Below are 26,796 nucleotides of genomic sequence, written 5' to 3' on the forward strand. Positions count from 1 at the left end.
GGGGCCAGAAAAACATTTTTTTTCTGATTTCTGGACAATAACTTGGGTGAAAGTACATGGATAACTTCAAAATTGTGCCACATAGGTACAAGGTAGGATTTATTTTGCAGGTTTTCACTGGAAGTATTTAGGGATAAATGGCTGAAGTGCGACTTAAGTTCTAGTTATTTTTGATTCTGTGTCAAATTACGTATTGTAATTCAAAGCTTTGTTAAGTTAGAATAGTATGTCCATACTTTCCGCAACTGATCAGGGTTCAACCTCTATGGTTTACTGTCAGTCTGTCCTAAAAAATTAAGATGGGGTGCATAGAGATAAATTCCATCAAATGATTTTGGATATCTAGTTTTTCTGGGTTAATTTGATATGCTGAATCTTACTATCATGTACTTGTATATAGATTGTTGGCCTGGTTTTTAAATTATCTAAGATCGAGAATAATTAGATTTTATGTCATATGTATGTATATGCTTGATTTAGAAATAGAATTAAAAAATGAGGTTATAAGGATTTAAACCAATTTTTTAACTGAGATGTTATGTCATAAAAGTTAATTTCAAATATCAAATCTTTTCCCTAATTTTTAGGTGACCCACCACAAAAAGTGGCGGTTGCACAATAGTGATCACAATGTCCGTCTTCTTTAAAAACTTGTGTCTGGGCTGTAACTTTTTTGTCTTTCGAAGTAAGCATTTGATATTTTGCATTTTGGTAGATCACCTAAAAATAATGCACTGCATACCATAGATAGTGGCCTTTGACCTTTGATCTTTCAAATTCATGTGTTTTGGTTAACAAATTTGTGTCCAGGCTGTAACATTTTGTCTTTGGATATGGGCTTTGGCTATTTGGCATGTGGACAGATCACCTAAAGTATGTGGGCCATGCACTACAATGGATAGTGGCCTATGACTTTGCACATTGACCTCAAGGTAAAAGTTGTGTTGTTTGTTTGGTTTTTTTTTTCAGTGACAAACTTGTGTCCAGACTGTAACTTTTTGTCTTTGAATGTGGGCTTCTGATATTTGGCTTTGGGTAGATCACCTAAAGAATGTGTGTCACGAACCACGGATTGTGACCTCAAGGTCAAATCCCTTTTTTTCATTATGAAACTTGTGGTTGGAATATATTTGATTCCGTACTTCTTTTTCAACTGGTAAATATTTCTATTTAATATGAGTGCTGCATTATAAACTTAAGTTGGTATGCTTTTCCCAAATCCATTTCATACATAACTAATTGCCCAGGGAGTGAGGGGAGCCGTAGTTGGCCAGCGAGAAGTATTCCATCTCAATGATTTCTAGTTTCTTGTCTGATATTAAAAATTCAATGACAGATGTAAAGATTGAATATTGTTTCCACATTTGCCCCAAATGTTTAGCCTTTTGAGACAGTTCAATATGTATCCCACAGAACATTTTATCTTTCTAAAACTTGCAGATCTTATCTTGATTTTTGTTTGATGTAATTGTATTTAAAGACTGATTTGACATTATTATATTATATTATATTATATTGATGTATCTATACTGATAGATAAAAGCTGGTACAAATTGTGATATATGAATTGCAAATATGGTTGGCTAAAAATGAATGGTACTAGTCACAAACAAACACATTATATTGCCAAATGTTGCCTTTTACTACAGATAATTTCAGATTCAACATTTTTACATGACTTAGGGTGGAATGAGTGTCTTCACTAAAATTGCCCAGGCATTGATTGAAATAGAAAATTTAAAAAAGAACAATGCAAAATATAAATGTGAAGCATCAAATACGGTGTTATATAACAGTGTTAGAAACTGATTTTTTTGTCAACATAGACCCATCATAATTTTACATAGACAGCACTGCACATTTTAAAGCAACTTGAGCCAATTTCAACATAGACCTGCTTGATCTTACATTGACTCGGTACGTGGGCCAACTGCTAATTTCTTTCACTGTACATTATCTCCCTTGCGTCCATTTAGAAGAGCAATTCAAGATTTTTTTTATACATGTTTTGCTTTCCTTGAAAACCTGACGCATGTATGTATAAAGCCAGTAGCAACGCTGAACATCTATTAAAAACAGACAACTTTTGAATAAAGTGATATGTATCCTATAACAGTTGACTATATTTATATTGTGACTTGCTTGTAGATTCAGTGTCTTAAAATATCTAAGTAATGTGCTTGTACATGTATAAGGACTTTTTTAAATACGAGATTTTGTTCACTAGATGTGCTTCAATATGTCTTATAAGACAAGTGAATATGACCCGAAGATGTCTTAAGACATGAAATTCATGTCTCAAGATGTCTCAAGGCATGTCTTAAAGATATGTCCTGAACACGTGTCTATAGGACATGTCTTCAGACGCGTCTGACGACATTGAATTTTAACGTGTCTCAAGACATCTCAAGATGTCTCAAGATACTGAGGTCTATTTGCTATGAAAGGCACTTCAAATGTTGAACAATAGTTATAATTTTGTTTTCTTCACTACCAGTAGGCAAATTTCTCCCTTGTATTGTTTTATATTGGGAGAAAGATGTGGCTTACTCTATCGATCAGAGAACTTGTGTATTTCTTTTTAAACCGCTTACTGCATTCATTACCCTTTAGTTCTATTTGTACTATACATTGATTCATTTTCTTTCGTTCTACTTTAAAAACATAGTGCCCCCTTTTCATCTATCGATTTTATTTTGCGTTTCTCCCTCGTATGTAATAAAAGGTATTTAATATTTCAGGACACATTCCATAAAGAATACCGTTGAATTCATGGTATGTCTAATAATTTGAGATACTATTTCAGATCACATTATGGCTGATTATTATTTGAACTAATCGATTTTATTTCATACTTTGTGGTTTAATTTAAGGAAATATTCATATATACTGTGTAATACAATGCCAGTTTGTTTCCTTTCGAATATGCTTTTGTCAGCATTTTACAGTTGGCTACGGATTGACTGTGAAATACCCATTTTGAAAAAATATATTTGCCTACATTTCCTGACTACCTACAAAGTTTAGAAATATTCAGTTCTATCGGCTACGAGTTGTGCTAATTATAATTTGACCGAGATCAAATACGTTTGATATTCGATGTTCGATATTCGACATTCAAACTTTTCAATATCAAACTGAATATCAATCGGTACCGTTTGATATTCAGTTCAATATTGAAAGAGTAACCAAGGGAACAAAGGCCACAGCGGCAACCAAAAGAACGCAATCCAGGGACAAAGACCAGACATGGAAAACAGACATACACAACAAAGAACATAAAGTAACTAAAATCATACATACAAAGTAACAAAATCAAATGAGCAACTCGGACTCCACTAAAAACTGGGAGAAGTTTGAATGTCGAATATCGAACATCGAATATCCAACGTACTTGATATCGGTTACAATTTATCTGATAGATAGATAGCTGGACACGTCAGAAACAACATGTTTCCTCACTAAAGTGTAAGGAACCCAGACATACAAAATATTTACGACCGTCAATATCATAAAAATTTCAATAAAACCGGCAAATATCATCATCTCTATACAATTTTATTTTATTTATTCGGAATGAAACAAAGATGCTTTTTTCCTGTAATGACAACATGTTTCAACATTTTGAATATTATGTAAATAAGTAGTAAAAATATGAGAGTTTGTCATCGTTCAAATCTTAAATTGTGGAAATGCGGGGCCTATATCTTCAGGACCGTATTCGATAATAACGAATGAAGCCCTTAAATGTATTTTTGCAATTATCCTAGTTCTCTTTCTAGTATGTTGCTGATTTAATCTTTGCGGATTTTTTATTTAAATTGCTGTTGCTCTGGAGTCGCAGTTGAAAGTTTTTAATAGAGATCAAGTTGACTTCTTCTGTTGAAACCTGAGTAAGAGATTTATTATTTCAAGAAAAGTGAACACAAATTATCCAATATATATTTTCTGAAGATTCTCAGGCGGATGCTTTGCTTCTTTGTAGATGCTTTGGTTCTTTGTAGATAAGATATATCTACTTGTAGATGATCTATCTATTTGTAGATAATATCATAATGCAGGTTGGAAAACATATGTTCATATCAAGGCAATCTAAAGGTATTAGTTATTCTGGCCTACAAGTAGAAGAATGTGTTAACTTCTTCATCATGCTTTATTTAAAGCCAATGATGACTATTTTACATTGTGTTGAAGGCTTTAACAAATTTACTCAGTAGCAACAGGAAAATTTCACATCAGTGAGACAAAAGTCGTCAATATCAGTTCCCTGGTACTCTTGTATCCTTGTATTTTTTCCACAAATAGCTGTGCCGAGTGGACAACTTCCACTCCAATTCCAATACACACCTCTAATATGTGTCAGGCTATTCTTTGATGCTTCAAGTTCCATCATCTCCGTCGAATTGTGAAGGTCACGACATCGAAATTTGATCCAGTTTGGACCAAAATCATCTTTGTAGTCTCCCTGTGTATATATTAGTTCAATAATCTCTTATATTTATCATTTCCGTGTACAGCTTATGAAATCAGTATTTAATAAATAAAGTAAAATAACAGATCTTTGGGTATTCTATGAGGAATTGCTTCAGTTTACTCCAATATTTGTGTACCAAAGTTTAATCAGGTCTCAATTACTTAAAAATCATTAAAGTATCAAACCTCTGTTATCAAAATAAACCTATTGAGTGAAAAAAAAATAAACATTTTTTACAAGAAAAAAATATGTAACGATTTATCGGAAACGTTTTGATTTAACTCGCTGTGTCGTTTTCTTTCATTCGATGATTATGAATGAACCGTTGCTATAACAGATACTCGCTGTAAGCATACATATAACAACAAGTAAAATAAACCGACGATATATCAGTTTTGCAAATATGGTCAGCAGCGAAAATTATTTCTCTACGAAAATTAATACGTTTACAGTATAAGAAGCAAAAATATATTTATACTTATTGTACACAAGAAATACTTAATCCCACAAATATCGAAATATCAGATCAATTTCAGTACTGAGTTCTATATGCGATAAGATATGTGTAAATTGTGTTAAATATCATTCTTTCAAGTCATATTTACTTAAAAACATGCTTATACTGGTCATGTATAAACTGTACATAGGCTTACAAGTGGATCAATGCATTCAATACATTAGTCAACAAAAGAAACGATACAAAGTTTTATTTCAATATTTTAAAATTTTTTAATTCCAAATATCTTTTAAAGTTTTATTTTTGTAAACAAAAACAAACACATCTGTTATTTTTTTTTTTTCATAAAATTTCCAAAACGGATATAATGAAATCGCGAATTTAACTTTTCCGCTCGTTCATCAAATTCGCATTGAATCAATCAATGAATAAAATTGTTTGGTGTCAATATAACCGCAACTGCATAAGGTACAAAATTTGCCACCTCACAAAATGGAGAAATAATCCACATTAGGATGCCACGGTTACTCCGAATGAACGAAACAGACAGTGTGAATTGTTTGAACTCTGATGACGCACACTCACTGGTAAGAATATCAATACATAGACCGGTGACTCGCCTGAAGTAAACTGGTTCTTAAAATGATGGCCAAGACTCCACAAGACGTCGTAATATCAATACCGCACTTTTGCGCTTGTGCAACCGTACATTTAATACAAAACATACCACCCAACGAATATCGATCGTCATTACAACATAATTTTGGTAAGCTATTATTCCGCAATTTTATTCTGCAAATTTAAATTCCGGAACTTTTGTTGTTACAGTGTCTAGTCATCATATATGTTAGTTACTTGTTATTTTATTTTGTTTTGTTTTGTTTTTGTTTTTTTAGGGGGAGAGGGGGGTTGCTGCATTCTGATTGTTATATATATCAGCATTTTGTAGCGGTTAATATTTTCAAAACAATCTAAGTTTTACATCTTTAAGTGTTCTGAGATTTTGTAGATTTCACTCGCATGCTAATCTTACCATTAGTGCCTCTACTTGAAGATGAAACGATTCAAGGAGGGTTTTCTGTGGACAATAAATTTCTCTACCAATTGTCGGCCAACCTGCTTTGCCAGATTCAGCGGCGTCACCACAAACTTGTCTGCTTGATGATCCACATATTAACTGGATAGAATTGACCCCGGTAAAATCATCATGTTCTGCCTTAACCTTTATATTTCGTTTAAAAGTAAATGAAGCCGATAAAATTATTTAAAAAAATGATTCCAATAATAATAAACTTTTCCAGTTCATTTAACCTATTTTTTTACTATCGATATTTAGATTTGTGTACTGTTTAAGCTTGATATAACATTGAACCTTGTTTTTGTCCCTATCAGTTATCATACATATATTCAAAGCACTGTTAGGAGGACAATATGCAAGCTGATGTTACTAGTACCAACAGTTATCAATAGCATTAATTATAACATCCTTACCCATACTTTATATCCTATGGCATAATGCCCTTCAGTGCAGTACTCTGGTTCGGCCCAATCTCCAAGACTTATACTATTTAGAACAATCAAAGGTTCTATCTGATCTTGAATAGAAATAATAAACGTAACGACCGCTAGCTTTATTAATTGACACTAATTCGTTGTTTTTCTAATGTTTGCATTTAATCTGATTAAATTTTACATATTTTTCTGGCACCAATACATTAATTTTTGCCACATTTACATCATAGAGTTAGTTAATGCCTTTTATTTGTTCTTTCTTTTTAACTGTTATTTTTGTTAGACTATAGGTCGGTGTAATTTGATTATAAATACTGTTTTAATTTTAGTATCTTATGTAAGAGTAATCAAGGGAACCAAGGTTATAGCGGTAATCAAAAGAATGTATTCCAGGGACAAAGACCAGACATACACAAAAAAGAACATAAAGTAACTAAAATCATGCATACAAAGTAACAAAAGTAAATGAGCAACTCTGACTCCACTAAAAACTGGGAGCATGGACCAGGTGCACTGGTATGGTAAGCGTCCTCTGCTTTTCTAGAAACACCCGCCGAGTAAAAAACACTTTTACTTACCTCTGAGTATTTTGACCCTTTTTAAAAAAACACAAGATCCAAAAGAAAATTTAGTGGAATGGTTGTAGCAGCTGTTGATTCCAATCCTGCACTTATTACTTGGTGTGCTGTATGTTGCCTCGCAGCATTCCTGTCCTAACGATAAACATTTGAATAAACATGCTACGAAGGATACAAATCTCATCCAGTATGTTTCCGTCTGTGTAAGTTTCATATTTGTAACCATCGAATGATAATCCTCACTTTTCAGGCCAATTGTAAATAACTTCATATTCTCTATCATCAAATTTGCAACAGCAAGTTTCATCTTCATTAGAGTATGTGGAAAATCTGATTAATATAATACGTGCTGTCTTTTTTAAATGAAAATGAAAATATTGATTAATTTTATTTTCCCTTGATCACTCATATTTCAATTTATAATTGTAATCAAGTTCTTGCTATAATGGTTGGGATTATTGTTCATAAATTGGGGAAATCAAGGGTTGTGTGTTATTATAAGAGTTTGAAGGTTTGATAACTTGTGGTGTAAATTTGGCTTTTTTTTCTACAGTTATTCAAATTTTTTGAATATATTAAACACATGTGCAATAATCAAATGACTGAACAGTTCATTTGTGAGGAGTTCAACATGGTCAAAAGTGTTTGTAGTGATAATAAGGAGTCTCTTTTGTTAACTAGTATATAATATTAGTGACAATTTATAGATATTTGCATACTTTACTTCATAGGAATAATGTTTTGTTCAAATACCAGTGAACTGCACCCCTTGACTTCAACTAAAAATTCTGTCTTTATTCAAGGAAAAAATCACCGATTACAAATTCACGTTAAGAAGTGCAATTCTTAAGCACATTAACTAATCAAAGATTAATTAAGGGAACACAGATTCGAGCAGAAATCAAAAGAACTTGGAGCACGAATCGGGTGCACCGGTAGGGTATGCGTCATCTGCTTTTCTTGAAACACCTGCCGAGTTGCTTATAAAATGTCAAGCCCGTGGTAGACGAAAGAGGAAAGAAAAACTATGATACTGTGAACAAATTGGTTTTCGTGGTGTACACGAGTACACCATAATACGAGTTAATGACAATGACCATAAAACATCTGTATCGGTGACTTTAATCTTGTAACAATGTTAGCATAATCTTGCTCCAGTACCCTAACTGTAAGAATTGGAGAACTCAAGAAAAATCCGCGTAGTTACATCAAGCTCTGCCATTAAGTATGAGTTGTGATATTTCAACTCCATGCACAGGTGCTGCAGGGATATTACTACAGATGAGAGGATAGTAGACATTACCTAATAAGAAGTCATCACGTATGCAGTATAGTTTTGTCATGAGTTTGTTTTCCATTAAATGTAGGTCAAGACATCATACTGACTTCATAGTGATTGTAGTGTCTTTTATCTCAAGTGTTTTTAGGGTAGATGAGATGTACTAGGATTGTTTAAATATGATACTTCATCTATATAGCGGAAACTGAAATTAAAGGAACTGGCTAAACGATGTTCCATCTTTTGGATCAGATCATCTATCAAGTCAGCCTCATTGGAATGAAGAAGTAGGTCAGCGAGTAGCGGAGCACATCTTGTCCCCATTGGAATGCCGACCGTTTCTTGAAAAATGGACAAAAAGGTGTCGATAAAAAAATTCCAGCATTTTGATAACGTCTTTTTCGGTATCCTTGGAAAATAATTTGGAATCTTTTTTTTTCACAAATTATGAGGAATCCCAACTAAGTACTACGTATCTGTATTAAAATGTACCGTCTTTTTGGAGTAACAACGATGGGTAATGTTTTTGATTCTGGATTCAACTGAATATGGGGAATTGTAGTATTAAGTGATGAAACATCATAGGTCTTGATGTATCGAATTCTAATAATTATTAAACATTGAGAATTACTAGACGATCTTTCGATTTTTTCAAGATCCACAATGAATTAATAACACTACGTGGTAACGAGTGCCGTTGTAAGACAGATTACACTCTTTGACAGCTGTGAGTATGGACGTTAAAAGTTTTGAAAGAGGTGTGTTTGTACTTTTTGATGTTCCACCTATGAAACGTTGTTTGTATGGATACTTGTGGAGATTTGGTGAGGCAGTTGATTTTAAAGAAGTATGTGCTATTTATTAGGTCGATGAATAAACAAGCTACTCCAATTTTCAAAGATCAACAATTATTGACCAATAGGTTGTTGTAGCCATAGAAATTCCACAACATTACATTATTTTTGTCTTTAAGAAGTATTTACAATAATTGAGTGTATATTTTTAGATTTATTTTACTATTAGCTTATTAGGCTAGAGATATTCGATATTTATGTTATTAATCTTTAGAAAAGATGCGATTACTAAGAATGTATTTGAGAACTTAACTACAGAACAATGTGTACAAATATAATACGAGTATGCGGGTAGTTCTAATAAAGCAGAGAATGCTTATTCTACAAGTTCGCATGAACCCATACACTAGTTTGTTGTGGAGTTAATATTATTAATTTATTCTATAGTTTCTGTGGATATTTTTTATTCAATTTGTGTTCATAGTTCTTTAGAATTTTTTGTGATCAATGCTATGTTCTCGAATCATCAATACCCTATAAATGGTTTCAGTGGTTTTACCATATAAACTGAGACACTGACTTATTTTCTATACCGTACCGAAAACTATTGGTAAATAAAACATTTCACTCAATACCTTAATCCCCATAACGAATAAGGTGTATTAACTTTATTTTGTGTTTATTAATCCTAATTAGCATTTTCTGGGTCAACACAACACTTTAGATTGTCTATTGAACAACATTTCCTCTTTCCAGTACATTGGCTGTCAAGGGAACATTCAGATGAAGGACCTATACATCTCTTTAGACCAATCGATGGACATGATCCTCCTTTTGGATCTAGAAAAATCATTAAAACATGATTAATGTATAAAATATGCCGAATTCGATACAAGGCAATTAAATATTTCTTGACCAATAGCATCGAACATCTATATTCGTATTGTAACCAGTTAAGTATTCATAACAATAAGCTGAACACTTCATAAAGTAACTGCGCCCTTTTTGCCGGCCAAAACAAAACTTGTATAATTACAAAAAGGTTATAAAGTGAAGTTTTATTCAGAAAAATCGTTTAAGCATGACTATTTGCCAAATAATATTTCGAGTGATGTGAAAGAGCAGGGAACAATTCATGACCAAGAACATTCCATATCTTACAATATGTAAATTCTCCTACCTGACCCACCCCCTCCTCTTTTTCGAAAAAAAAGGTATAAAAGTTTCAATTGAATTCAACTGTCAAATTGTTACATACTGCTTTGACACAACACATAACCAGAATCATTGTCCTTCTATTTTTTCTCTAAAGATTTTACGGAATTCGATGCTGAAGGTTGAAATTTATGGTAATCGAAAGCAACCGACGAGGTGCGGAAGACACGATTGTTAGTATAGATGGAATATACCTAACACTGGAATCCTGCAGCAACTACTACAACAAAGTAGGTCCCCACTGCAGTCTCTGCTATACTGACATTGCACACATTTTTGAGGAGGTAGCGGAGGTGGACAGTTTCCCTGTAAAACAGTATTTTACATTTAGAAGGTTAGACTATTTGCACTGCTATGTAAATTGCTTAGTCTTTTTGCATTTCAAAGTACTGTGTCAACTGATAATTTTTGTAACATTTATGCAATTTTTTATGTTTATTATGACCTATTTGTTGCAATCTCGTTGTTCCCATTGGAGAAACAGACACAATGCTGAAGTAATTGTTATGCAAATCCATCTTTCGAACAAAAAAAAAGGCATTTTTAATTTGATTGGATAGAATAGGGGATCATTCTTAATGAAATTGGAAATACACATCAGGAAGGGTTTATTGTAACACGCTAAATATTTAGAAGTAAAAAGTAAAACCGACGGGTTGAAATTTAAAAATAATAAAATGCAAGATCAGACATTTTTTAATATTTAGAATTTTTCAGGACAGAAATTTTTCAGGGACGTTCTTATCCATAGACACGAGGTAATTGAATTGTTTTGTTTTGATTTTTTTTATATGTTAGCAGTACATTTTATTTGAACTCTACATTTTGATGTTTTGACATTTTGAACGAATGTCTTGCAATGTAACATTCTTTCAATACTTAAAAATCACTAGTGATAGCATGTCAAACAGGACGTTTTTTTAATGGCGAAGAGAAACAGCCAAAACCTTGTGGTGTTTGGAGATCGCAATGCTCCTGGAATATGCTTCGATGTAAATGAAGGAAATGAATGAAATTAACATAAACATATCAAAGAACTTCATATATAACATCTTAAAGATGCAAGGTATTGTCAAAATTGATAGCAACCATTCTTTAAGTAGAAATTTGACTTTAAATGTTGACTGTTGTTCTTACCTTTGTTCTTGGTCGGGAACGTATTTTATTTGTCGTAGATTTTTAACGTAAACAAGATTTCACGTTTTAATTGTCATATAAAATTTTGGGTACCCTGTTTAGAATCAGCTTCGATAAAATTGGATAGCCACCCACAAACGTTTGTTACTAAATTATCTTTCCCTTATTATTTTATATTTCAATGCCGGCAGCAATTTCTCGCCTTCGTTGCAAGTCAACCAATATGTCTTTAGTTTGTTGTATATTGATATTAATTTATTACTATTATGTTTGAAGAATAAACTTTGCATTACACTTTTTCATCTATTCTTGGTTAACATCTGGTCTGAATCTAGGTCTGTATGATTGTTTAAATCTATCCTTGATTAATGCATTGAAAACGACAAGAAATATTTTCAAAATGGAGAGTAAAAAATATAATACCTACAGATTTACACGGAGGATAGAGGCATCCAGAGGCACATCTTACGCCATCTACGAATATATACCTAGGAGTAACACAATCATCAGGTCGGGGCGCAGCACACGGTGTTGGCGGAGGACAAGCATTTTTTTCTTTTTTAAAAATGGAAAAAAAAGAGAAAGTTTAATAGTTTATTCTTTACTGTGGCTCTTATAAGCCTATTAGATACAGTATCAGCATTCTCAAATAAAAGAATATGAAGATGCAATGGTCATTTTAGCAATAACGGATATTGTATATTGTGTTGAATGGCTTAAATATTTTCTTTCCTAAACTACCTTTCTTGGTTGAAGGCAACAAAATGTAACCAATACTTTTTGCTATCCTTAATTTCTAGCAAGACACAATGATATACAACAACAAAATAAATGTAACACCTTAGAATTCTACAAATCCTCTAAATAGTGATAATAATATCAAAAAGGGACAAATGTAATTATAGATAAAACCAAGGTAGACACTGATGGTCATATTATCTCTCTATTAAAGTTTTAGGTACTGTTGAGATATAACAGTATTCTAAGAGTAATCAAGGGAACCAAGGTTATGGCGGTAATCAAAAGAATGCAATCCAGGGACAAAGACCAGACATGGAAAACAGACATACACAACAAAGAACATAAAGTAACAAAAATCATACATACAAAGTATCAAAAGCAAATGAGCAACTCGGATTCCACTAAAACTGGGAGCATGAACCAGGTGCACCGGTAGGGTAAGCGTCCTCTGCCTTTCTAGAATCACCCGCCGAGTTGCTCATAAAAAGTCAAGTCCGGGGTAGACAAACGAGGAAAGGAAAATTATGACCCGTTGAATAAATCAGTTTTCATCGTAATTTCTATTCTTACAAAATATCGTTTCAAAGAATAATCAAGGGAACCAATGTTATATCGGTAATCAAAAGAAGATAATCCAGGGACAAAGACATACAACGCAACAAAAACAAATGACCAACTCGGACTCCACTAAAAACTAGGAGCATGGACCAGGTGCACCGGTAGGGTAAGCGTCCTCTAAAAGAGAAATGATTGATAAAATTGACTATTAGTTTTGCAATGTTTTCCTTATTGTATATTGTTGAAACTACTTACTCACACCACCACAGCGTTTAAGACATTTTTTCTTCGAACTAAATCTGTTTTTATTGCCTTTACAACCAGTGTAAGTGAACTGCTTACATCTCATTTCGTCAATATCGTAAAACCACTTCGACCTAGTGTCATTACACTGGCCCTCATTTTTTGGTAATCTACAAACTAACAATACCAATTGTTTATATCGTAATGTGTTTTTTTTCTACTAAATACATTACAAAGTTGTGCTTTGGCTATTACATGTACATATGTTTAACTGTATTGAGGTTACTTTTACTTCGTTGAAAAAATAATGTAACATCAAATCTATAAATAGTTACTGATGAAATATAGAAAACCATTGGAAAAACTGAAAATTTTAAGTGGTTGTAGTATCGTTGATTTTTTTTTTAATATTGGTCCTTGATTTTGTGTCAAACAGTTGTAGTTGAGCCATCTTTCACTTTGTATAATTATAATTTTTGTGTCTATTGTGGATTTTAAAATATACACCCCGCTCTTAGAAACTTAACTTTCAATAGGTCCAAAACAAGATCAGATATCTCAAATCTGAAAACAGTATGATAATTAACAGAACATATGCAACAAAATGACAAACCATTTTGGCAATTTCAGAGTTCATTTTGGGCACAATGAATAATTAAAATACGGCGCAATAACAACCTCCAGAACCGGAAGTCGTAGAGACATAAAACTTACACTAAACACCTTAGAACCACTTGATCTTGAAAAAATTTTCAAGGTAAAGATCATACAATTATGTCAAGTTGACAATTTAGATTCTGTGAAACATTTACACCGTCAAACTTGGGCTCAAATGTAGGACTTATCGAGAGATTCATTTCCTATGCTGCATGTATGCACTTATCTCTTATAGTTTTCTTAATATCAAGGCCTGTATTTTGCAGTGAGAAGGCTTTCTAGCACTTTATGACCTTTGACCTTTAATGCAAATAAAAGATCACATGGACAAAAGATCAAAGATGGCGGTCCCATGTCTCTACAACTTCCGGTTCTCGAAATATAAATTTTCAAAATTTTATTATGACATTTTAAGGGCTAAAACTCCCGTATGGCTTGATAACAAAAAACAAAAAAAACTAAAAAAAAAATGTTCATGTTTATGCATTAGGTCTTCTGCCTGTGTACATGAAACCGTTTTCAGATTGATTATATCTATTATGGTTTTCAAGCTATGAGCGATTAAAAGAAATTGTTTTAAAGGGACATAACTCTTAAAGTTGATAATGAAATCCTTAGCAGGGTAATTTTCTAATAGAACATGATGACAATCACATGTTTACCAAGTATGCTCATGATGTCTTAAAAATGAATTAGGGGCCATGTTGAAAAAAAAAACGCCAATAAAGGGGAGATAACTTCTATAACGGATGACTAAATTCTTGGCAGGTTTATTCTGTAAAAGTTTTAAATGAGCTCTATCGACAGTCCAAATTTGGTAATGATATCTTGAAAGATGAATAGGGGGACCATATCAAAGTAAATGTTGAAGGAAAAAATAGAAAAACAATCAGGTCTTTACCATATAGGGTAAGACCTTGATAATGAGGTCTTTCTCGGGTAGGAAAAAAACTTAATAAAAATTAGTCTGAATATTTGCCAGGTAAAGCTGTAGGTTGTCCTACTCTTTTCCAAACTGTTAATAGTTTGTTTACTCTTGACAACATACATGATTAAATTTAGTCAACAAAAGATTGTATCTACAAGAGCCTAAAAGGTTAAATTAATTATGAAGTAATGATTTAGTAATGTAAACGTTCTTATAACAGTTGAAGTACCCTGTAAACTTTATAATATGTTAGCCAGTTTTCATTTTTCATTCATTCAGGTGTGACCTCCTGGGTTACTCCTGAATTATTGTAAATTCAGAAATAATTGCGAACATTCATTATTTCTTAATTTTTTTTTGAAAAAAGAAGTTTTTATTCGTTGGATTATTTAGTAAAATAATGAAAGAGTAATCAAGGGAACCAAGGTTACAATATATATATAAATTGATAAATGATTATACTTGTATAATATTCTGTTATGTTGTAAAATGAATTTATAAAATAACGAGTTTTTTGAATTGCTAAAATATCGTTTATCACTTTTGACTTGTGTTATACAAGCTTGTCCATTTATCCTACCTCTAGCATTGCAGGCCTTTTTACAATCGTTCTTTGACTCAAAATTATTAGGATTTCCATCACAACCACTGTAGATAAATTTTCTACAACTCCCTTTATTAATATTAAAAAACCATCGTTCAATGCGTGCATTGCATGTCCCCTTTTTCTTTGGTAGCTCACAACTGTTTTCCTGACCGTACACAATATCCTACAATGATAATGATATTGTTAAAATCTAAACACAGACTTTACCCTAACGAATATACTTTCTAGAGTTGAACATATACAATAAAAGTTGCATACTTTTGAAAAGGTAAATTTGTAAACAGTAAAAACTTGCCATTTAATTTATGTCGCTCTGCACTATAACTCTCATACAATTATTTCTCGTTCTTACCTCCGAGATCGAATAAATTCCAAATTTATTTTTTCTCCGAGAAGTTTGCACTGAACGTATTGTTTATCCGCCATCTTGTTTCTAAGGATATTTTGAGATGTTCCCTATTACCTCACAATTGAAGAGCATGATTTCCCGCCATATTTCTGCTCTTTACCTAAAGTGAAAGAAAAAAAAAAACGAATTTCCGAATGAAAATATTACAACTGGTACCCAATATGAGACTTACCACATATAGTATTGTATCTTCAGGGACCCAAAAATATGGCGGGAAATCATGGTATTTCAGCTCCTAGGTGAATTCGAGTGTAGGGAAAAAAAGAAAGTGCGCCTTTCCGCACAGAGAGATAAGTTTATTGCATATAGGCAAAACAAATACCGAAGAGTTCTCAGCTGCATTTGGATGATTACAATACTACAAAAAAAAAAAAAAAAAAAAAAAAAAAAAAAAACTCACAAACTGAAGCACCAGCAATGTACACTAAATCAAAAAGAAAAGAAAGTGCTCCTGAACGGTAAGCATGTCCTGTTCTGCCAGCTGCACTCACCATATTGTAAGTGAGTATAGTCCGGTTACAATCTAGCAACAAAAAATGAAGCTCTGCGACACGTGTCAAACACCGATTCACGGTAGCACATTTCCAAATAATAGATAAAAAGATTTTAATCAAAAATATAAATATTTATTTTAGCAAGATATGCGTATGTTGGATATCCGTGTATCTCGAATAAAGGACATATTTTAAGAACACTTCATTTAATGTGCATCGACTAAATCTAGAATAAAAACGTTTTGAAAATGCAAAGCCATGGCATTGATACAAAAGCACAGCCATTATAATATTGAAGTTTGCTACGATTTAAAAAAAATTCAATATCAAAACATCAACATCCGATAGAAGATAAAATAAATCTTTTAACATGGGCATGTAAGCTTAATACAATCTTAGATAATTTCAATTTCTCAGGATAGCAGTGTGATCTATAATTGTTATAGAGCACGGAAGTGGATCCTTTGACCTAACCACTTAGTGCGGCTAGTAGGTTGCAATCGACCATGTATGTAGATGTGTTTACTACTTTTACCTTCTATGTTAATTGGTCTTAATTAAGGACCATATAGAGAAAATAAAATTTTGTTTGATACCGACAAAAGTGTGACTTTTTGGGGTTCTCTTAAAATAAACCTAAACCTCTATTTTTGATTTTGATCGTAGTCATTATTTTCAAGTCTCTAACATAAGTGTGGGTTTGTCATATTTTGAGAAAGTAAAATGATTACTCAGTCTTCTGATAAACAATGAAATAAATTACAATTTCTTAAAATTTATATTTAGAAACACAATACTGGTAAGGCATTGCTCGTTTCAGATGTTGTTTAAGATTGTTGCCTTCATTCTTTGAAAAAATCTACAAAAGACTTCTATCTGTTGAGGTGAATGTAAAGGTAAAATTTTATTCAAATACACTAGTATTTTTTTTTGCATTGAAACAAAGGCGTTTATTAGAGTTGACTTATTGTGATATTTGATTTGAAGTTTCCTTATTTCGATAATTGAAAATTGTGCGCTGAGGAGTTTAATTATTTGTTTCATTGTTAAAACTGCTTTAGTTTTTCAACACTGACTGAACTGTGCATTAAGTAATAATACAACCTTCTAGTCTATCTTATTCTAGCTCAGTAAAACGTTATAATAAACGATACATGCAAAAGATCAGTTACTCGGGTTTATAGTTGATAATCATAAAGGTAGCAGTGTTTTATCGAATGTTCCCAGTGTAACAGATTTCGAGAATTCAAAATGTGAAATAAATTTGGTAATTTCACTCTAGGACTTGTCCGGCAAAACGTCACAGAACGAATATCAATCCACCATTCACAAAACTTAAAAAAAATTGTGTTGAAAAAAAGCAATGAATGATGGAGGAAATCTATATAATAAATATGATAATCAATGGTTATCGTGAATAACCAAAATATCATCACTCATGCTAAGAAAGCAAAAAAAATTAACTCGTAAGCGGAACAAGTTCCGCCCATTCTTTAAATCTAGGCGTTCTTCGGCACTCGTGATCATATTTTGTCATTCACTCTTTCCAAATAAATATCCTATTATTTTTATATCAGAGTACTTACCGACTTGTGTAGAATTAAATAAACAATCAACAGTATTGGTACAAAATTAACCATTTTGACAATCATTCTCGTCCACATCTGATGACAGAACTAAAATAAAACGCTCTAATACGACATTTTATGCAAATGATGTTAATAAAAACATATCGGTTTTAACTCGATTAGGCCTTCTCTACCGAACAAGAGCAACATATGTCTAGTGGTACAGTAATAAAATGTCAATAAACGGCGTCGTGCATATAAATTTCCTAAATGATCGGATTTAACGAATATTGTTTTGTAATTTGGGAATAAAGTGCATTTCTGACATCAAAAGAACAAGAAGTTCAAAAATTAGAATCGTCTATGTGTTCCTTGGCACAGCTACACTGATGCTTAAAGCGTGCAAACTTTACAAAGACATTTTAATTGGATGTATTTGGATCAAAATCGTACTTCTCCTTGTGTCTTTTGCATAATACTTTATTCATACTTATAGAAGGTCTATTCAGCTAAATGAAAGTATTCAAATTTTTGTTTTTGCTTTAAAAAAAAGAAGTTAGAAACAATACCTTACCAGCGTTTGTTTACAAATATAATACAATAGTAACATTGCGTAAGCATACTTGATTCGCTGTTCAGGGTAAATATAATGGAAAACTTATTACCAAGTATAGATATCATTGGTTTATCGGATGTTCAATGTTTAAAAAAACTGATACTTAGTAATGCTCATTGTGACATAAATTTGGTCATTTCACTCTCGGACTTTCAATCGCCAAATGTCACAAGACAAATCCGCTTTTTTTCAAAATAAAAAACAAAGTTAAAAATGGCAATAATTCATGGAGGAAATCAATATAATAAATATGATAATATAATGCCTATCGTGCATGACCAAAATATAATGACTCGTGCAAGGAACAGTTTAAACTTTAACTCGTGTGTGGAACTCTCGTTAAATCGAGGCGTTCTAAGGCACTCGTGATCTTATTTTGGTTCTTCACTCTTCTAATTGAATAGACAAAAGCAAACTTTAGACATGTGTAATAAGTCTATTGGCATGATATCAATAACAATGTAAAAACTGAGTTAGGTCTAGTACATTTTTGTTGTGCGTACTGGACACATTGTAGCTTTGAGTATAGTTGTTATTATTTCATATCTGTTTTGTATTTTCTAGGAGTTTTCCGTCGCTTCACAGCTCCTTCAAATTGATTTTTTTTCGCTCACATTTTGTGCATTGAAAACTTAGTGAACTAACTAAAGATATCATTTACCAAATATTCGAAGTTATTACAAACTGCACCGACACTGAAGAATGAGTGCAGTGTTTTAGTTACGTTACAAAATATTATACTGTAGTTCAGTATCTCTATAAAGTTGCTAAATACATACAATATCTGTTTACCTTTCCTGCACCTTTTTTGACAACATTCTTTATGTAGCTCTAAACATTTTGTAATGTTTAAATACCTTTATATGTAATTACATAAGCTCATACATTAGCAATATAAACCGTTACACCACGTCTGAAGAACAATAATGCATTATTTTGAGGTTGTAAAGCTTTTCATTTTTCTGTTATTCTTCATCTTCTGTAGCGTGAGTCATTTAGTTTAGTCCGACACCATGTTCAAAGGAAAAATAAACTGTATATTATGAAGGGAACGTATGAAATGCGTCCTATCGCTAGTGGATATTATCTTCATACATTAATCTTAAACTTCATATCGTTTTAATCATGAGAGTTTTGTTGATAAGTTATGGATCTTCCTTGTCCGTCTGATTGACCAAATAACAAAAATTCACGATTTCTGATATGTTACTTAGTTGATTTTGATAAAAATAATTGAAGTATAAGGTAAAAGTTGCAAATGATGAATTTATGACAAGATGATAATATCGTTGCATTCAAATAATAATTAGAGTAATCAAGGGAACCAAGGTTATAGCGGTAATCAAAAGAATGTAATCCAGGGATCAGACGTGGAAAACAGACATACACAACAAAGAACATAAAGTAACTAAATCATACATACAAAATAACAAAAGTAAATGACCAACTCGGACTCCACTAAAAACTGGGAGCATGGACCAGGTGCACCGGTAGCGTAAGGTTCCTCTGCTTTTCTAGAAACACCCGCCGTGTTGCTCATTACTAATTTATAGGTTTCACATCAATCCTACTTGCACATGCTTACCTTTTTGTAATGGTACTTACTCTTTTCTTTTAATCTCCATTCATACTGTGAGGACACAGCCTCTAGTAAACTTCTGTTTGTATCTGTACTCTGTTACAAACTGTTCTGAGTTTGTGTCCATATGCGTCTTAGTTATAACAGTGCAATTTTGATCATTTTCCTCCTTGTACTAAGAAGTGGAATGAGGTCTTTATGGCTTCTTTTTCCTCGGTAATGTCCATTTTCAGCTGATTTAAATACTTACTCGATTCACTTTCTTACCACAGGACCTGTTTTATTTGGATGAAAAATGCTACAGGTAGCGCAATTGCTGATTCAAGTAAATACTTGTTCCTTATTTTGTTGGCTAGTATATTCTGTAATTTGTCGATACCTGTTGTGAAAAGCTTTTACTTTCCATTTATTGCTTTGTATTAGTCTTTATAATTAAGAGCAATAATTATCTAAAAACAGGAATCAAAAGTATTTCTTTGTTGAGTAATGTTGCATTTAATGCTTGGTAGAAGAGTATGTTGAGAGAAATCCCTTCTGCAGAGGCGAAACCGTTTGTTGTTAATATTTCACATTCCTTCTCTGTGGAAAACGTCAAAAGTTTTTATTTGATAACAACGAATCGAAGACATAGATATGTGTCTCATTCAATAACATAGTATAAATATATTTTTTGGTTAGATTTATTCTCACAATGTCTTGAACTCTGATAGTGTTTCTCTAAACTTACTGTACTTTCATATCCATACTGCTGCGAATACCCTGACCAACCAATTGTTTGGTACAGAAGGACGGATTATTCCTAACCATTAGTCACAGAACTATAGATAGTTATTTGGGCGTTTTATTCTATTAAGCGTTTGTTCATGGTATGGTCTTATAATACATTTATCCCATGTACCAGCACAATTAAGATTATCCTTGAAGTTTTCAATTCATCTTGTGTTTGTTTTTTGTTCTTTTGTAGGATATGTCTTACTTTCTTTATCTTTATTTGACTTTTCTATTTTAAGTTGAGTGTATTTTTGGTAATTCAATAATAGTATGTAAATATTCTTCTACTTTACGATGCAGTTTATCTGTTTATCTGTTTAGGTGTATAGCTGAGTTTAATATAAAGATAGCTCTTACAAGGTCAGTAACTCGTGTCACTCTGATATCTTGTAAAGACATTCTATATTTCAATTTATCAAAATGTGGTATTGTTTGGTGTGTTGCTCTTCTGTCTGACGATTTTACATGTCAGTATGTTAACTTGTGGACGGGGAAGGTGATACTTCCTATGGTGCATTTTTTACTTATACAGGAGACTAGTAGCTGTTCTTTTTTCTTCTTAGCTCCATAAAATATTTTACCTATATTTGCGTTGTCTTATCCTCTCCTTCTATATGCATGCCTCCAATTATTATGATAGAGGTATGCATTAATATTATGGAGAAGGTGATATTTAGCTGCTCGTACATTTCATAATTAGAATTCTTCTTGGCGTCATAGTTTGTTGCACAGCACATATGACTTTTAATTGACAAGGTAGTAGAGTTATTTTGCCTGTAGCAAAAGTTAAGGTGGTTAAAGTAAGGACATGTCTACATGCCGGCAATCGTAAACTCTGCACTAATTTCAGTTTTTATTAAATGTCAAAATTTATTTGCGATTGATGTTCAAAAAGAAGCTTGCTCTAAATTAGTTTTGTTGTCTATAGTTTTATATGAGATACAATGTCTACATTTACATTAAAGTCTACATCATTTAAACTGTCTTGCTTTTTATTTATTTAGCTTATTCAGGGTCAACACAGCATTTTAGATCACCGATTGGACAGATGGAGATATCGTACACTTCTTCAAGCCAGTTGATGGACAACTTCGTCTCGTTGGATCTGAAGAAAATGATTTGGGGTATTCAAATCAACACAAGTTGTAAATTAATAAGACTCATAATGAGTGAAATTTGAAAATCGCAAAATATCAACTTATTAAATTTTAACATCATAATAAACTTGTCTCGACGAGTTTGTTATGATGGAGAAATTATATTTAGAGCCAGTTGAAATTTTGCGATATACAACTTTCACGAGTTATAAAACATTTTCCTTTTTGATTTCCCTCGAAAAGTTTGGCTGATTTACATTTGGCATCTGTCAAGGCGAAATTCTAGTAATCGTCCGTCTATAACGTCACCAATGTTACCGTACGAAATGGTATTGATGATGAATTTTATCTGTTATTTATATGTCAAGGTGAAGTAGTTATCAGTTTAAGAAATAGATTTTTACCAGATTACCATATCAAATAACCAAGTTTAGTTAAATGGAAGGTTTGATATCAATTTGTAACGTTGAGGTTTATAAACGACTTTGTATTTTTATAAAATGAATAGCTGCATTATTTTGAAACCATGCATAATTATATTGTCTATTGTTATTGTGAATACTACATTACAATTTAATTACGTTGAATGTATTATTTTATGTGTATATACGACAATACTCTAATGTTACATATTCTTTATGTCTGAGTTATCACATTAAAAAAAAGTAAAAAAAAAAGTAGATTAAAGCATGTTTGAAGTTAATGTGACTTATTGTTAGATATAATGCATCATTATTTTTTTAAATACCAATCATGTTAATATTGCAAATCGCGCTGTGCTGTACGCGTGTTTCATGGAGTAACCTCATTAGAATCTAATACATAGGAAGTTAAAGATCATAAACAATAATTAGGTCGTGCTAGAGTCTGTCTGTAGAAATGTAGCGTCGTGACGATTCTAATGTTCTTGTTTTAGTTATGATGTTTAATTGCGAAGAGTTAAGAATAGTCATTTAAAATATGACTTTTAAAGTTTCGTCTTTCTCTACCAATCTATAACTGGAGGTCTGCAGCATCTTTTTCAACAAAGTTGGTTTCCACTACATTTTCTGCTAAATCTACATTTATCGCAAGTCTCTGATAGAAGCTCAGTTGGACAGTTTCCCTGTATCAACGGACAGATAATTAAACTATTAATAATAATTAATATCATATACATCATTTTAAATTTCCAAAGTTAAATTTTCCACTTATTTTTACTTGTCATAACAATAGTATGGTGATTGATATACTGATAAAGATGATAAAACATTTTCGCTATGTAATATATATATATATATTTTTAATATCAAATTAAATACAATATTCAAACTACATTGAAGCTAACATACCTCTTGTCATTGTAGTCTCCATTCATACCCACGGGTTTTCATGGGGAAAGACGCACCCAAAAGTACAACTTAATTGTTCAGAATCAGTAACAGGCCACATAACCAGTCTTAAGTTTTCAATAGGGTGTTGCACTTTTGAGATAAAATTTATATAGATGGTACATGAAATTAGCACTGTATAAGAGTTATTGTTCTTGATTTTGTTCGATTTGGTTGCTTTTAGTGGAAGCTAAATGTATGATTTTATCAAAAGTACAGATCTGAATATGGAAAGGACAACTCTTATGTAAAAGTATAGCACATGTAGGTTGAAAAAGCATTGTTTGTTCGATTGGTTTTTCTTCACCATGAATCACTTTAATATGGTCAGTGTCTGAATTTTACATGGACTGATGCTTAGAACGAAAAAGAACGTACTAGACAGTGAAAACACACAGGATTAAGAAAAGACAGGGAAAACACTCCCACAGTAATAAATAAAACAAAACAAAACAAAACAAAACAAAACAAACAAACAAACAAACGACACGTACAAAGAAACAAAAGTAAATGAGCAACCTGGGAAAACTGGGAACATAGTCAGGTACACCAGTAGTCTCAGCGTCCTGTAATTTTCCATCAACACCAGCCAAGTCGCTCATAAAATGCCCGAGATAGACGATAGAGGAAAGGAAAACTATGACACGGTGAACAAATGAAATGGTGCAGATGGATACACAAAATCGAGCCACAAGTTCATAATTACGATGACCTTTTGTTCTAATGACCTTAATTTTGTAGCAAAATACAAACAATAACGAATGATTCATCCATCTAAATATGTATAACTTCTATTGGAACAAACGTTATTTGATATACTGAAATAACGCGTTGCATTTATTAACTTTAGTAAATATAAAACAAATATAAGCAAGTATAAAACAAATGTAAAAGAAACATGAAACAAATCCTACTGTAAAATATTTAACACAGTCAGTCATGACGTAGTTTTTAATGGAAGCAATCCTCGGGTTACCGTGTTTGTTTGACGATTCGATGACTGACTTTAAACTAATCGGTGATTGATGGCGAAAGGCAGTTATAATTACGCGGATCGCTTCAGTTATTTTCTATCATTATCGCATTTTCACATTTTCTGATTACACAACGGATCTCTTGTCTTGATTATAAATCGTCTTGATTTGTGATCTAGTATTGGTAGGTTTTGACAAATATTGTCAACCAGTAATATGCAAAGAAGGATTGCAATTTACAATGAGTCATGTGACCTATATCGATTACCGTGTTACTTTGTCTGATAGACGTATCTTTGCTTTCCGTTATATACGAATTGGTTTTGATTTTATTATATGTAAAAACATCTTCATATTGTTCTTTGATAGTTTCATTTAATATTTACCTACTCCTTTACAACGCTTTAGACATTTTTTCTTCAGTAGAGAATCTGTTTTTATTGCCTTGATAACCAGAGAAGACAAATTGTTTGCATCTCATTTCTTTAATATCATAATACCTTTTTCGGCTTTGAGTCCCTACATTCTCCTTCCCTCTTTGGTAGTCTACAGACTAAATAAATTGTATATAATACAATGTTTGATACTCGCAAATTGTAGGAAACATTTGCCTTTGTTACTTTGTATGTATTATTTTAGTTACTTTATGTTCTTTGTTGTGTATGTGTGTTTTCCATGTCTGGTCTTTGTCCCTGGATTGCATGCTTTTGATTACCGCTATTACCTTGGTTCCCTTGATTACTCTTTAATCAAAGTTTCAAAAATGCCCAAATAAGTAGGCCAAAACGGGTCTTTACCGAACTTTCTCCTTTCATGGCAGTTCAAAGTATCAGCAATATATTGTTCTTTTATATGTACCTAATTGTCTTAATTTCAAAATTATGGACTAAAAAGCATAAAACGAAGTACGTATGACACAAATTAGCATTACTTATGTTGAAAACGTCAATAATGGAATCTTGCAGTCGCAGGTATTTGGTTTAAGTCATTGTTTCTCCTATAAATTCAACACATCTGCAAATTTGAGTATGTTTCTAATTCAAAAGTCAATTTATTGTTTAAATGGGTTCGTATATGGTGAATAATAAGAAGCAGTGTATTTTCCAATATATTTCACTTTTTAACTATCTTATGAATATATACCTCTTACAGAACAAGCCGCTTCACAATCAGTTTTGGTCTTGAAGTTATTAGGATTTCCATCACATCTACTGATGTGTTTCTTTATATTAAAAAAACCACCTTTTAATGCGTGCGTTGCAACCTCATTTTTTTCTTTGCAACTCACAACTGTTTTCTTGAATGATCACAGGTTGCTGCAGAAAGGTTGATGCAAACAGTATTTATGCACTAACTTTACATAAAAGCAATAATTAAATAAGGCTCAGTGTTTAAAATAATTTCCAGGCTCATTCGTGCATTTTCAATAGTACAAGCCGTCAAGTCGGTAATCTGTCATTGTCTTTACAAAATATCTTTTCAGGCAGAATGACCAAGTTTTGATTTGGAGCAGCTGAATCCTGGAAAGTTCAAAATAACAAGAGGCTCTAAATAGCCCGAATAAATCACCTGATTTGAAACCATCGGAGTATTGTATGTTAAAGGGCCGTGCATTTTCTTGGATAAAAAAATCCCAATGCTCATACTTAAGGTAAAATCAAATTATTTCTGTCCAGACGTTTTTAGAGTAAATTTTAGAAAGTATTAACAATAAAAATAGAAAAAAGACGTCGTTAAAAGTTAATAACTCCAACACGAAAAAATAGATTTACACGAAAAGATGACCACCGATAGATCTCATTATACTTACTGTGTCAGCAGTTTGATAAGCTTAACGGTTTTGGTAATATATGCGTAAAACTTCTGTCTGACCCCATGTGTTCTATTTTTAGAAACGGTGGCCATGTTTTTCGACGAATCATAAATTCCCACATCAGTACCAAGGAAAATATACTAAGAAACGTTTATACCAAGTTTGTTTTAATTGGTCTAGCAGTTAAGATAAGAGTGTTGAAAAGTTGTTTAGAACGACGACAACGGTCGACAATGATGACGGTCGACGACGACGATGGATGTCTAGAGATGACAATAGTTTACATGGCCCTTCGAGAAGGTAGGTTATTGATAATAAAACACTAATAATAGTATAGTTTTACTGAGGTGACTTTTACGTTCAGTCAAATTTGTAAGTATGCATTGCATTTTACCTGCTCAAATTGAGCGGTTACATAATAATCAGACAAAAATACATATCGTGTAAAAACATTTATTTCTGGTTTTAAGAAAAATAATAATAGTATATCTGATAACCTTTAACACCATGTAATTGTTGTTGTTGTTGTTTTTTTTTTTTTTTTAGTTTTTGTTGTATTCAATGACAAGATTTCATACTTGTTTTTATTAATTTCATATATGTTGATAAACGTTTCGAAATTTGAATTTACATACTGCCCTGCTCATTAATCTCACAAAATGCTTTATGTCTATCTTTAAAATGCAAAAAGAATTCTATACATAAACCGAAGAACTTGGAAGAAAAAAAAACTAACTTGATCATACTAATTTTTATAAAAAAAATATTTTGACCGAAACAGTATTTCATGCATGCCAGTTTGGAACATGTTTTAGGGTATAATAGTATAAATCCGGATATCCACACAAAATAGCATACTATATCGCACTGTCTTAGTACCTTTCACACAAAATATCAAACTATACAGCACTGTTCAGGCACATTT

General features: G+C 32.2%; 1 protein-coding gene and 1 long non-coding RNA gene across 2 annotated transcripts; both read right to left on the minus strand.

Annotated features, from left to right (window-relative positions):
- Positions 1-9,756: 9,756 nt before the first annotated feature.
- LOC148627348 (uncharacterized) lies at positions 9,757-19,092 on the minus strand. The gene is made up of 7 exons (XM_088571570.1): positions 19,060-19,092; positions 17,670-17,759; positions 15,154-15,343; positions 13,001-13,165; positions 11,874-12,001; positions 10,504-10,615; positions 9,757-9,934 (listed from the first exon to the last, which is right to left on the minus strand). Exons 2-7 carry the CDS (start codon positions 17,745-17,747, stop codon positions 9,783-9,785), a joined length of 825 nt encoding a protein of 274 aa, XP_088427696.1. The 5' UTR covers positions 17,748-17,759; positions 19,060-19,092; the 3' UTR covers positions 9,757-9,782.
- A 2,448-nt stretch (positions 19,093-21,540) lies between these two features.
- LOC148627349 (uncharacterized) lies at positions 21,541-25,272 on the minus strand. Its single transcript, XR_015919305.1, has 3 exons — positions 25,202-25,272; positions 24,559-24,611; positions 21,541-22,819 (listed from the first exon to the last, which is right to left on the minus strand). It is a non-coding gene; the product is annotated as an uncharacterized LOC148627349 (long non-coding RNA).
- Between the last annotated feature and the right edge of the window lie 1,524 nt (positions 25,273-26,796).

This window comes from Perna viridis, chromosome 1, assembly GCF_037379345.1.
Source record: "Perna viridis isolate PV_CMFRI_1.1 ecotype Kerala chromosome 1, ASM3737934v1, whole genome shotgun sequence".
Classification (NCBI taxonomy): domain Eukaryota; kingdom Metazoa; phylum Mollusca; class Bivalvia; order Mytilida; family Mytilidae; genus Perna; species Perna viridis.

Excerpts from the sequence above, each read along its gene's own strand:
- LOC148627348 (XM_088571570.1), bottom strand. The coding sequence starts at position 17,747 with ATGTGGACGAGAATGATTGTCAAAATGGTTAATTTTGTACCAATACTG. Across the intron at positions 13,166-15,153 it reads AAAGGCCTGCAATGCTAGAG|TTTGTAGATTACCAAAAAAT; the intron begins GTAGGATAAATG and ends TGGTATTGTTAG. Across the intron at positions 9,935-10,503 it reads CTGCAGGATTCCAGTGTTAG|ATCCAAAAGGAGGATCATGT; the intron begins GTATATTCCATC and ends TGATTTTTCTAG.